The 14,537-nt window shown below is 37.2% G+C and overlaps 1 protein-coding gene across 1 annotated transcript in view; it reads left to right on the top strand.

Annotated features, from left to right (window-relative positions):
• The window catches only part of SYNE2 (spectrin repeat containing nuclear envelope protein 2), a gene marked incomplete at both ends in the record, with an annotated part of 167,744 nt that overhangs the window by 67,119 nt on the left and 86,088 nt on the right, over positions 1-14,537 (top strand). The window contains 10 exon segments of the mRNA XM_080618232.1: positions 628-843; positions 1,204-1,469; positions 2,157-2,310; positions 5,033-5,188; positions 8,042-8,182; positions 8,568-8,750; positions 9,293-9,430; positions 10,843-11,028; positions 12,434-12,556; positions 13,893-14,075. Of these exon segments, the coding sequence (XP_080474358.1) occupies positions 628-843; positions 1,204-1,469; positions 2,157-2,310; positions 5,033-5,188; positions 8,042-8,182; positions 8,568-8,750; positions 9,293-9,430; positions 10,843-11,028; positions 12,434-12,556; positions 13,893-14,075 (1,746 nt within the window).

The following is a 14,537-nucleotide window of genomic DNA, read 5'->3' as shown; positions in this document are numbered from 1 at the left end:
TTCTTTGACCTGTATTTCTGTATATATAAACCCACATAATTCGTTTATATACCTATAAAAAGACTGGATTATAATAGGCCATGCCAAATGAGTACATCTTCTGCTGTAGAAATCAAACATTATCAGTGCCTATGGTAGTGTTACATTTCTGTTCTGATTCCTCGTTGCTTCTTTGCAGCACCTGGACTGATCAGTTTTCTAACATTGCTGTTGTTTTCCCTCAGAAGTGGAAACCAGAGAATTTTCAGTTTCCTGGAAAGTTTTCCCTTGCTGCCACCCCACCAAGCCACTGCTATAAGCAACCTCTTACTATTCATCTTATTGCAAGCTTATCATTTTATGTATCTCTAACTCCTGCTCATTTCTCTTCCCTTCCAAATGACGACAAAGAAGTAAGAACAATGTAATTGCCTGGGCGCACTGTTCTTCTGTTTGCTTTGTTTGTTTTATTTACCCCATCTTTCTCCACATTCTTAGCAAACAGAATTCTTGTATTACAACCATATTTAACCAGATCAGTGGAATGATTGCCATTTTATTTGAGGATCCTAATCAAGTTACTGAATGCTTCATTAACACTTCTGACTGCATTATTTTGTTGATTTATTGGTTTATTTTTCCTCTAAGATTTTAGTCTCTAACATTGAGTCGGCTGAAGATGATCTTGTGAAGCTGAGGCAGGTCTCTGGAGAGCTGATGAGATTATGCAAGAGAAGTGACAGGGCCCTGGGCAGGATTGTGACAGCACTGTGGGAAAATTGGCTGGGTTTGCTTGAGGTGGCGAAAGGGCTGGAAATTAACTGTGAAGAACTAAAGCAGGAATGGAAATTCATCAATGAAGAGGTGAGTTGCTCAACAAACTGTAAATTTTGGGGAATGTGGTAGAGATGAGGCTGAGGTCAGTGCAGAACATCATTTCTCTCCCACTGATCGGCCACTTATTCCCAGCATTTTCTGAACTTGGATACAGAAATGATGGGGATATTTATAGCATGAATTCTCTAGACCCAGAACTACTCTGTGGAGGATTATGTGCTTTGTTAGAGCAAACCCAAATGTTTTGGCACACTAAAGAGAGTCAAGCTCTCTCTGGCTATGTAATTCCCAGTAGTTAGTCATGCGTATGAGTAAATGAATAATGTAACTTAAGGTGATAGAATAAAAGAGCACTTTATCTCATGCTTTGACATGCTGTTTACTTAGCTGGAACGAGAAACAATAATTCTCGATAAGCTCCAGGAAGAACAGCCGGAAAGTCTTAAAGAGAAAGAAAAGGCCACCAGAGAGGAACTGGTAGAATTACTAGATTTTGTGAACTCATTTGAGGAAAACATCAACCAGCAACAGCTCCTTTTACTCCTGCTTCTTCACCGAATAAGAAACATCCTGAATACATCTGAAAATACTGAGGCAGAAGCTGCCCTTCCTGCTTTATGTGAGATAAAGGCAATGCAAGATCGCTGTAAAAAGTAAGTAGTGTGAAATTTCTCTTGAAGACAGACATACGACTACTTATAAGCACAGTGTTTTATTGGGTATGCACTTAAAAAGATAGTGAATTCCCTCCTGGGTCAATCTAATGCTCCATCTAACCCATCTGCTATCTCCCCCATGGACACTGGGAGGTGTTAGTTAGAGGTGGTATGACTATATCATGTGTGGGCTGCAATTTATCTTTAAATGTAGTAGGAATCAGAAGGGATAATTATCAATTTTGGAGGTTCCAGGCTCTTGTGAACTTGAATGAGGTTTGTGGGTTTTCCAGTCTTAGGAAAATGAGACCTTGTGCTTTTTCAACACTTCAACTTTTGCCTTACTGAGTACTACTGTTTGAAATTTGCCTCAAATATTTAATTTATTTTTTTTTTTCAAATCTGTGATTGTACTTGCCCTCTCTGTGCCTTTTTTGACATGGAAATCTTTGCAATGTCTTCTGTTCTTCCAGCATCTTGAGACTCTGAGAACCTGAGCTGTTTGCAGTTTAAATATGCATGCTATTTGATTCAGTTTACCAAACATACTTTTCTTAGCAATATCTGAAGTCTTATTTTTGAAGAAAATGAGACAATAAAGGCCAGAATCTCAGAGATTTATTACAGAAAATAATTCTAAAATACAGAGTCTAACAATGTATTCTTACTGGAAATCTTTCATAGGTTGCATGAAAAGATCCAGGACCACAAGGATTCTGTACAAGCTGAGATTCAACAGAGGAACAAGTTCGCTGAAGAAATAAGTGCTGTGACACATGCGTTACAGAATGCTGCTCTGTTACTACAAGGTGCTTCTGGAAAGCCAGGACAGTTGGAGGTTTGTGAAAGGCTCTGTTATTGTGTGTGGACATTCAGAATATGTTCTCATTTATGCTGGGGCTTGAACTTGCTCCAAATAAAATTAGTGGCAAAGTATATACATAGGCATATGCACATTATCATAGAATCATAGAATGGTTAGGGTTGGAAAGGACCTTAAGATCATCTAGTTCCAACCCCCCTGCCATGAACAGGGGACCTCACATTAGACCATGTCACCCAAGGGTATGTCCAACCTGGCCTTGACTTAAAGAAAATGAATCTGGCTCAGCATGCTTTTTAGGAAGGACCGCTTAGTGTATGTTCTGTCCCTCTTCCCCATCTGGTACCTAGCCAGGGCCACTTCAAATGTTCTGGATTTATATCCCACATCAGGGGTTAACCTGGTAAATGGTTCCTAGGAATCAAATTGTGATCAAGACAAGAGTCTCCATCAGCAGCAACCAGCACTCTGCAGCAACCTAGTCTATACGTTTATGTCATTTAACTATTTTTCTGTTGTCCTTCTTTGAATTATTGACTTCATGAAATTCTGTTATTCCCAACAGTTTATTTATTTATTATTTTAATTATATTTATTTCAAACTAGTTTAACTGTGTTTATATTACTGTCTTAATTATTTAATCTTGATTAAAAATATTTTTAATTATATTTGAATTATCTTTTAACAATAGAACTTCATAATTTATTTATTCTAACCTACTAAGGTCTATTACAAATTTGGGCTCTCTGCTGAGTTTTGTATAAAAACTAGTTGCAGGTTCCCACCATGTATTTTCTTTAGAAGATGAATGCTTGAAGCTGGTAAAGGACTAGGAAAAGTACAGAAGCTGAAGACCGTAGTGGCAGATATAAGCATTATTATAGGGGTTAGCATGAGAGAGAAATGTTAACTGCATCTGAAAACGCATGAGCCAGCATCACTGTGCTGAAACCTTGTCAATTTGTCTGAAAGGGCTGATTTTCTATCGAAAGTTATCTAGAATTAGAATTGGGTCTACTCTTTTACTGAATTCTTCGTATCTAAGAGGAGATGTTACCACTGCAAGTGCTTGATGCCTGGTCTTTTCCCTTTCATCCAGACTGTGCTACTCTGAACACTTAAAACTCACCCAAAAGTGAGTTTGAACCTTGTTTCTGTTCCTTACGTCAGTTGGCACAAACAAATGTTAGCAGCAATCCTTTTAGATGATTTCTTTGTAGCAGTAGAAAATTCAGCTGAAAGGATTGAAAATTTCCTTAATTTTAACTAATACAAACACCAGTAAGCCAAAATCTGCACCACAATTTCATCCCTTCTTCCAAAGAAAACCTAGTTTCTATAAAATCTATAAAATTACTTGGGGCTCCATTGCATTTTTTAAATGGAAATGCCTATTTCCCTTCCAGATGACAAATCTAGGTTAGTTGGGTGGTGAAGTTTTAACTTGCCAACATGGATGAGTATGCAAATGGAAGGTAATATCATCTAGTCCCCTAGGAGAAAAATGGGGACAGTTTTTACAAGCATAGGCTTTCCAGCTAAATACTCTGTGAAATTTGAACATGCATTTATATACAGAAACCAGTTTGCAGAGAAATGTTTTGTTTTGGAGACTAATGTTGTATCTGATTCTTTCAAATTCAAGTCAGAGAATCTATAAACCCGTGTAAATACTGGCACAATCTTTACTGGGTCATTTGACAACAGCAGCCTTCTCTATGATAGAATGAGGCACACGGCTGTTGCATTGTTTTGAGTTTTCTAATGTCAGACCCAGTTGTCATGGGATGATAGAAAATAAATCAGTCTCAAACTCCTACATATCTCTTCTGTGCATTGTATTTGTGTGAGGGAAAAGATTTCCAAGAAGACTAGAAGTTAATGGATTACTATTACCCCTGATTGAAAAAGCAAAGGATTTAGTTTTAATGTCTTTCATTGCCTTTCATTGGTAGGAGCTTTGGATCATTTTCCCCAATAACTTGACTTAAAATCTGAGTTTCCTAAACAGCTGAAGACTGGGAAAAGGAACCATAAAGCAAACAAACAGAACTTTTCAACTTGAAATTCTAGAAAACCTTCAAAACAAATGTGTTTCTTCTTCCTTTCTGCAAGAGGACTTAGATGGGATTTTATTTCTAGGCCACAGGTCTAGAAACAGTTGTTCAAGTTTCTTTTATCTCATAAAACTGCATTCTTTGTGCAGAACTGGAAACTACTGTTTTGAAAGAAGCCTGCTGTGCTGCTCTGCGTAATTGCCTGAAAGCAGACACTTCAGCTTGAAACCTGTTGCTTTTGTGGCCTTTGTGTTGTTTATAATAATGAAGGAATGAATGTTGACTATTAAATATCTTTCAAAGAGAAAATGCGCTTTTGGCAAAAGGGAGAGCACAGAGGTTAACATTTAATCATAGGAGCACTTCAAATATTACATTGCTATACCTCTCAATAAACATAAGTGCGTCAGTTGCTTGACCTGGAGTACTATCAAGTTTAATTAATTCTTACAGATTCAAAAGCATCAGTTGGTTAAATGAGTGAGTATTTCTCAAAGTTAATCTGCTTGCAGAGGTAGTCACATGAGGCTTGATATAAACCCCCCAACTTTTCCAGACCACAATCATGATAGGAAATATAAAACACAATATGTATGTGTGTATATATATACATATGTACATATTCATATGCACTCAGTATAAACTGGGTGAAACTGCTGAATTATTCTTAATTTTGTAGGAGATTCAGAATGTGATTGGTAAAGAAAGTCAAACTCTAAAGGACATCATGGAGAAACTCCGGATCAAGTATTCTGAATTGCATACAATAATTCCTGCAGAGATTGAAACGCAGTTGGAGGACTGCAAGAAAGTATTGCAAGACCTAGAAGACAAGGTAACTGTTGATGTATTTTGTATGTTTGTGTTTTTGTAATGTATAAATAAGTATAGTAGTATTTGATGAAAGTTGTAACTGTAAATTTCAACTTGAAACATTGATTATATTCATTTGCAATTTTCCTCTCTGTGAAAGTGAGTGCATGAGGAAAGATTCCTCAGGTTAACTGTCTCCTTTACAGAATGACCTTACAGCAAGCAGTTTGAATATAAGATTTTTGTTTTCCATTAAAAAAGGGTATGGCAGACCCACTACCAGTAAAGTCTTGGGTATGATATGGGTGCTGTCTTCTATCGAGTCTGGTTCTTAAACTGAACTAGTAGTTAAGAGTTGATTGGGAAGGTTGTATAGCTTAACTGAGAAGATATTTTCTAAACTGAGTTAAAAGAGCACTTTGAAAACAGATTTTTTTATTTTTTTTTTTAATCTAATTTGCACATATGGTAGGGTATCATGGCATTCTTTATACCACCCCTCGGGACATGGTTGCATTCCTTTAAAAGCAGGCAGGGAATTTAAATAACTAACTGACATTGCATCGGCTTCTGGCAGTGTTTGTTTTCTATTTACGGGGGATATAAACAATTAACTGGAAGCAAAATTAAAGGAAAATGGAGTCATACTGTAAGTTTGGGGTAAAATTTTAGCCTGGTATAATTATGATCATTTTTATTTATGTGCGTTACTTTTAAAAAGAAAGAAAAAAACCTTTAGTTCTCTTATTTCAGGAATAATAAGTTTAATGCTAATTTTAAAGGCTAAATCTCAGTTAATTTGATGAAATCTGAAAGTTTAATAAAACAATTTTGAAGTCCAGTTACTTGTTAGTATCTATGAGATTATTCATTCATTTTATTTTGCATTAAATATTTAGAGACTTATTCATTACAGCTTACTAGTTTTCATTTAGTTAACTTTGTAGTATCTATTTCAAAAGTAACCATGCTTTTCAGAACCAAAAACTGGGTTGGAGAGAGGAGAAGAAGGGAAGTGAACCAGTATTTATGCTTTGGGTTTGTTGGGTTTTTTTTGTTGTTATTTGCTGTTTCATTTACTGAGGTAAAAGATTATCCCAATGTACACATTACACGTCAGAGTGAAAGAACAGATACTGGAAACTAGATAACATTTTCTTTTCACATTCAGGCAGTGGAAAACAATATAAATTATCTTGGAAATTTTCAAAATGCATTTATGAAACAAAATAAATCCTGGTGGAACTGGAGGTCGGTTTACTTACATACAAAGAAATAGCATGTGTTTAAATTGAATTAACTTGTCATATTTTGATGGCATTCTGCCTCATTCTGAACCTGCTAACCTAAAGATGAAAATAAATTGTAGTATTTTATGTGAAAAAATATAATAAATTTATCCCAGATTTATCACAGTAAGAAGTCTTGAAATTAAAATCCTACCCTGCTGATGACGAGAGCATTGACAGATACAGCATTTTTTCTGAGGAAAGATATGAAGTCAGTGCTTGGTCTGCTTTCTCAGTTCCAGCTTTCTCAGTTCCAGCTTTTCACTCCTGCAGGGTTCTCTTTTATTTTGGAAACTAGCACTACAAACATCAGTATTTTTTCATATTTCATATGCTCTAGAGTAGTAGTAATGGTCAAGTGTTTGATGATTAGTCTTGAGTTCCTTCTTCTAGAGAGTCTTAGGCACTAAGTACAGCTTGGACATCTTGGTTCTTTTTGTATAAGCATGAGTATTTGAGAGGGGAGCACTGTAGTTATTTCTGGTATGTATTCATTCTGATAATGCAATTTTATCAATGCAATATCTTGCAATCGGTATGATTATATTGGTCTGACACTACACATTGGAATCCATAAATAATGAATAATTTTAATAAAATTAAGAAAGAAAATGGATAAATAATTTATTAACTTACTAATAATCTTAATTCCTCTTCCCAGAAAAAGGATAATGTATAGGGAGCTTCAGAACAGAATAACTACTAAACTAGATATCTTTGCATCACTGCAACACAAAGCTGTTCAACGTGCATATGCCCACAAATTCCTAGGGCTGCAGCACACACAGAATTTACCATGATTTAACAATATCCTGGTGGTTGGCTGACCCTAAGAGCTAGTGAGGTTTAGTAAGAAAAGATGAAACTCTGGGCCAAGAGCAAGAACTTTCTCACTCCCAACACTTCATCTAGTCCATAGTAACCTGGTGCATGGTAACTGGTGTCATTCAGTTCTGTGCTCAGGCAATTACTCAACTTCAGCTTACTTAAGAGTTTCTCTCTTTACATAAAAAATCAGGCCCTCCAGTGTATTGATTTTTCATTTCTGTGGAGTTCTGCAGACTAAAATTAATTTCCACATACTTTTGGGGGCTCGGAGCCTTTTATTTTGTTACTAAATCTCTAAATATTTATTTAGAAATTCATAGTACATTGATGCACTTCTGTATTCCCGTATTTGTTACATGGAAGTAATAGCTGTCAGCTGAGACATAGAGGTGTCATTCTAGGTTTCTTACAGTATGAATCTAAATGTGACCCTTTTCACAATGCAGCATGATTAGCCTCTGTTACAGATTAGTTTAAAAGGGGCAGCTAAGCACCCAGGGAGCTGCAGCGTCTTATTGTTAGTTTCTTCAGGGATTGTATTTCTTGAACAGTTACTTTTGAGTGAGAGGAAATTACTGAACAACATGTAAACGTTGAACCTGTTCACATTAACGCTTCTTCCTGCAAATGTAATTCCATTCCTGAGGTTTTAAGTGACTCGTCAAGAGAAACATAAAAAGAATATGAATAATTTTGGTGAGGAGGTGCAGAGAAACATGCAAACCTTTATAATCTTTCCTATAATTTTCTCTTTACAGGTGAGTTTTGAAGTCTTGCAGAGCTCTCCTCAGCATGTGCTGAAAAGAAAAGCAGAAACTATTAACAATGGCCTTCAAGCTATTGAAAAGATGTTGCAACAGAAGAGTGAAAACATTGCAAAAGCCAAAGAAGTTCAGAAGGTAATCTTGCAAAAAACACCCCCCCCAAAAAAAAAAACAAGAAACAAAAAAACAAAAAACCAACAACAATAAAAAAACCACCTGTGAATGTTGAAAGATTTTTGGTTGTTTCTACAGAGCCTGATTTAGCAGGAGCATAAAGTGGCCCTACATTCATTTTACATCTGTAATAGGAGAGGTACAAGCAGCATTTAGCTGGTGAATATTTACGAATTACGTGGGTTTTTTCAACTGTGAATCACAGCAGCAGATGCAGCATGTTCTGTTCTCATCATATCAGTTCCGAAATCTTTGTAATTCTTCATGCCCCACATGAAGAACAAATAACTCTGCTGTTATCTTTGAGCCTAACCTTTTATTTCATTTCCCCTCTCTGTCCATACAGCAAATCTGGGATATGCTGGACCTTTGGCACTACAAACTCAACGAACTGGATGCAGAAGTGCATGATATAGTAGAGCAAAATTCCTGCCATGCACAGGAGTTGATGGATATCTTAGTGTCCCCCCTTCAGCAGTACCAACAGGTCTCACAACTCGCAGAGCGCAGAACTGCCATTTTAAACAAGGTAGATGCAAATGTAAAAGTATAAGGAAAAAAACCCCACATCCTTGAAAAACCTTATATAAAGTCTTTTCATAAAATATCATCCAAAGCTGTCAAATGAGTCAAAAAGCTCAAAAGCCTGCTGTAGGTGCGTCATCTTATTGTAGCTCAGTTTCTGAACTCCCAAACATCACCTTCAGCTTCAATCCCAAAAGACCAGATATGCACCATGGCTGATGTGGGTTAGCATGGGGAGTTCATGCCTCTGGGTGGGTGATAAGAGGGTTCTCTATGACTCTGCTAATGGGCTATCTATTAAATTAACATTGCAACAATGCCTCCGATAATTTGCTTTGATTAGAGGAAATAGCCTGAAATCATGAAAGTGTTTCAGAAAAAATGTGATCTTTATTTCATCATACTAATTGAACTGAGCTTGATGAAAACACATCCTGTTTTGTTTTAGCCTTGTCCATAGATGCATTTATCCTATACAGTGAATAAAAGTGCATTTATGCTTCTTTGTAAAATTTTGTCATTTATGCTTCTTTGTAAAATTTCTAGGCTGCCAACAAGATGGAAGAATACAATGAACTCCTGAAGAATGTGAAAGTTTGGATAGAAAACACCAACTTCTTGCTAAGAGCAAATGCTCAAAATGACTCTGCAAAAAGCTTATGCAAACATACTGCTGATCTTCAGGTAAGTGTTGATGCAGATACACGGTCTTATTAGAATGGGTTGCTCTGCAGAGACAAATTTTGCATCCTTAAGTCTTACTGATATAAATAATTTACCATTTTCAGTAAAGCCTTTAAGTGAAAAAGATTGAGAGAGAGAGAGACTCATGAAATATAGATTAATACTTTTTGGTGTTGGACATACTTGTCTTGTGAAAGTACTGAAATATGTGATTGTCTTCTGTTACCTTACTGTGTGGCTATAATTGGTTTTGACTGCCTGAATATACATGGTTCTTTCTGTATAGTATGTATGTAGTCCAAAAAGGGTAAAGTGGTGTTTAATGTCTGTGTGTTACATGGAAACTTCGAAGTAAACTGTGGTTTGGAAGGCTGTTTTCTCTATATTTTGAAGGGAGTTCTGACTAGTAATTTCATGAATCAAATGTTTGTAATATTACAGGGAAGATCAGGGCTAGGCAAGTGCCAAGAGGATTTCTGGAAATTCCAGATTTTGAAATTTAATTTTTTATACATCTATTTCTTGGCTGATGCCAAGGGACAATTGGTGCTCTGAACATAGGTTTTCATACTGAAGCTAGTAAGAATTCATTACAAAAACTAGCTGACTGCTCTCGGCTGCTATGTTACAGAGCATGTAGCCACAATCAGGAGATTTTGATTTCTAAAATCTGTGAACATTTTTGTGACAAAATTTTATTGTCCCCTGCGTTTGTGAATTTTGTGTTCTGAGCTGGGAAACTAGTGGATTTGAAAATGCACCCAAGGTCTGCATTGGAGTTGAGGTATGCATTCAGTCCTTTCCTTCATATGCCACAAAGACAAGTGGATCACGTGGGTTTCTTGCAACCCTCACTTGTCCTTCATGAAGACATTTACTATAATTAATCCAAAAGCTCATCCAGTTAGCTGCAGATGGGAAGAATCTTCTCATCATGAACAACTGGCCAGGTACTTTTGGGAGCATTTTATTACATCTGCTATACAGGCTGGTGTGCAGAAAACCTTTTTTCAGGTGTCTGGCTGACATGTCTTGCTCATATACTTGGAGTCAGCCTGACCATTGCAAAGGAGCTGGAGAGGAATCTTCTCCAGGATCTCCTACTTTTTTTGTAGTGGGCCCTCTCTCTGAGTTCATCTTCCTCTTTATACCTTTTGTCATGCTTATGTAGACTTATTTTATCTAACTGATTCCCTTAAAATCATGCCACATCTCTTATTTTTCTGCCTGCAGAATGCGACAGTTCAGTTCCCTTAGGAATGAAGTGTTTTGGTCTGAACTAAGCTTTTGGGAATATATGCAGTGGTCAGTGACATATAGGAAATTTAAACTGATTCATTCTGGTACTAACCTCTGTGAAACATTCATGTTCACCCTTGATGAATCAAAGTAAGCTCTTATTGTGTCTCCAGATGGCTTTGGAAGACTCGGAGCAAAAGCAAAATCTTCTACACAGTGTTTACTTGGAGCTGGAGGAGCTAACACCAATCTTTGAAACAGACAATGTAATGCAACAGCTAAATGAAATAGATGAGCAAGTAGCAACTTTACAGCACGAGATAGCAGAGATTCTTCCACAGATCCAGCATGTGGCTGACGTAAGTTTGAGTGTTCTAGAAGCACCTTTTATCAGTGCTTCATCATATGTTATGAAATACAGATTATATTGCCTTCACAGGTAAAAAGGTGTGCTGTTTTTAGTACGTGTAACAAGTGAGGAAATTAATTGTTTGGAAACAAACCACCTCAGAAGGTGTTTGATATCTAATTAAGCTGCAAAGTTCAGGAGTATTAATGGAACTCCTTGTTTAGGAGGAGAAATGCGGGGCTTGTTGACTGGCAAATTAAAAGGACTTATCTTGCCAGAGGGTAGGGCTTCTGTTCAGAGGCACCTGGACTCACACCATGGCTAGAGAAGCTGATGAAATTCAACAGAGAAAAATGCAAAGTCTGGCACTCTGGAGGGGACATGTCCAAACAGAGTCCGGGAGGCAACCAGCTGGAAAGCAGCTCTGCCAGAGGGTTGTGGTCCTGGTGGACAAGTTGATCATAGCATAGTAGCATGGCTTGTGACAAGCGTCCTGGGCTGCCTGAGGGATCATCTGTGGGTACTGTGCCCAGCTTTATGTTTCCCAGTGGAAGACATAGATGTTCCTGAAGTGAGTCGAGGAAGGCTTTCAAGGTGGTTGGGGGGCTGTAGCATGGCATGTAGGAAGAAAGGCTGGGAAACCTGGATCAGTTCAGGATGGAGAAGAGACAGCTGGGGGTGGGTATTACTGCTGTCTACTACTACATAATAGGATAGAGCCAGACTTTTCTTAGGATCTGCAGAGTAAAGATGAGCAGTAACAGACCCAAATGATAACAGAGGAAATACCATCTACATATTAAAAAAGACTCTTTTATTTATTTTTTTTTCCAGTGAGATTGGTTAAAAACTAGATCAGAGGCCCAAAGGGGGTAGGGGCAAGTCTCCATCCTAGGAGATACGCAACTATCAAAAGGATCATGCCCCAGACAATGTGCTCTGATGGGCACCAGAGATCTCTCAAGGTCCCTTCTGATCTATTTATTCTGTGACTCTGACTCCATGAGAGTTCACAGCAGTGGGACTTTATGTGGATCCATTTTCGATGTGAAGTAAGACTCTTCCAACAGAAAGTTGCAAGCGTGTATTTAGTTTCCTATGCTGATAACTGTCACCACTGCAGAAATGTCTTGTCACTACTGGTAATTTATAATGTGACTTTTTAAGGATATTTCAATTCTGTATTCAGGGTTTAAAACAGACCAGGTAACCTTAGAAATTTAATTCCTTCAGAAGTTAAGTATGATGCATAATCTATAATAACTAACCTTTTGCTTGATAGCATCCATTAACATATCCTGCATACACTGCATTTGTTTTTCAGTATTTCTTTTTAGATGCAAGTGAAAAGCAGAAATACAAGCTGGCTTGTACTTGTATTATCTACAAATACTCTCTCTTTTCTCAAAATCTAGGAATTGGATGCCATCGAATCTCACATTAAAGTGTTTGAGAAGGACATTGTCAAAATGAAGACAAGCCTGTCATCTGAAGATCTGTTAGAATTTTCTCCTAAAGACCAACTTAAACATGGACAGGTCTGTGAAAACTCCTATATAGACTTTTTTCTCTATATATTTATGCATAAGTTAGCATAAATATGTTTTCACAAGCTGCTTTGTGACTTTTCCAATTTACCAGTTTTTAGTATATGATTTTGAAATGTTAGTATCACACAAATTCTAGCTCTCGGATCAAAGATTGAAAGTATTTTTATAGTCATGATTTCAGCTACATATTTCTACAATAGCAAATAGTGCAGTCCAAGAGGAGCACATTGGTAGGGCAAAACAGTTGGTGCAGAGGACCCGATGTCTGTGTTGTATGTGTCTTGGGGGCTTACTTTGGACTGATCCTGTAGAATGGACTTCCATTAGTGGCTGTGTGTCTTCTGCTTTAGCTTCATTTGAAAGGAATACAGTTTGCATGGTCCAAGACAACTGCTCAGTGTAAACACCAAGGTGAGACTGTTGGAAGATCCCTTCAGGAAGCACAGTCACGGTTTGTGTGAAAACATTTTAAATTAAAGCACTATTGAGAAAATGCCCATAATGAACTTGAATATGTAACTTAAGTACATGTTATCAGACATACCTGCCATATTTAGGGTCTCCATTTTTGGAAAGTTTATAGCCTGACTCTCAGAGACACTGCCTATCACTCTACTTAGCATCAAACAGTAAGCAATCTGAAAGTCTCAAGATCAGGCCCTAGTTTTCAAAAAATGGAGGCAAAGTTTAGTAGACATTTCTGGAAAGGCAGGCTGGAGTGACTTGCCATAAAACCATTTCATCTTGCAGAGACTTCACTGCAAAGATATCTTGGCCACATGGTTTTCCTTTTTTCGCTTGAGTTGAAGCAAAGCAAGGCATTATAGTATCTTTTCTTTTATACCACATGCATTTCAGTTAGGTAACTGAAATGCAAAAAGCATGGATTCAGTATCAGGGAAGAGATGAGTGTCATCATACCTTTCATAGATTTGTCATCCAGAAAATGATTTTGTAATGGCTACATTACATGGAAAAAATAAACTGATATTTCTTCTGGAAAATAATGTTCATCTACTTCCTCATTTTAAATTGAAATGATATGCTTAGTAAATAGTAATTAATCTGAATATCCTTTGTCATTATGAAAACTGTATGTATATGCAGAAAAGGCAAAATTGTAAATGTTAGTCATATATTTGTCTTGCTTTAGACAACCTCACTATAGATTTTCACTTGTTTGTTCCAAGATTAAAATATTCTTCCTTCGTAAATGGGAAACTCACCAGAGAGAACTTTTGCACATCATGACAGTAGTATAAATTTTCAGTTTTGATTTTTCCAACTCAGTATCATGTCCATCATCTCTCCTGTATCCTAATAGGTTATACTGGACCATGTTGGTCCCATGATGAAAAGCATTGTGCATATACAGTCCTATGAAGATGCACTACTGCTACCAGGGGTGAAAAAGCAACCTTTCTCAGTCTTTCAGAGAGCAAGGCAGCTTTTGAGAGAATTGAAGAAATTAGAAAAAATTACTAAAGAACAAAATGATCTTCTGGAGGTAACTGATTTATTTTTTTTTTTCTTTACTGTCACCTAAACCACCTTTTATTTTGTAATAATTTTAATCACTAGACAGCACATCATGCCCAGTATGGAAACTTGGGGGAGTTACCCAGAAGGCCCAGATCACTGCTTGGGTCATGTTGGGTATCGCTTGGTAGGTGGTGAGCAATTGTATTCTCTCCCCTTGTCATTTCCTTTATCATTATTATTATTGGTGGTAGCAGTAGTGGGTTTGTGTTATACTTTAGCTACTGGAATGTTCTCATCTCAACCCATGGGAGTTACATTCTTTCCATTCTCTTCCCCATCCCTCTGGGAGTAGGGGGGGGAAAGGGTGAGGGTGAGCAAGTGGCTGTGTGGTTCTGAGTTACCAGCTGGGCTTAAACCATGACACAGGTATATAGTACATCTTCTATGACTCTATGTAATGGTTTGGGTCTTTTTGTAATTTGATACT

The sequence above is a fragment of the Psittacula echo genome, assembly GCF_963264785.1.
Source record: "Psittacula echo genome assembly, chromosome: 5".
NCBI lineage: Eukaryota > Metazoa > Chordata > Aves > Psittaciformes > Psittacidae > Psittacula > Psittacula echo.
This window is presented reverse-complemented; position numbering and strand designations above follow the sequence as displayed.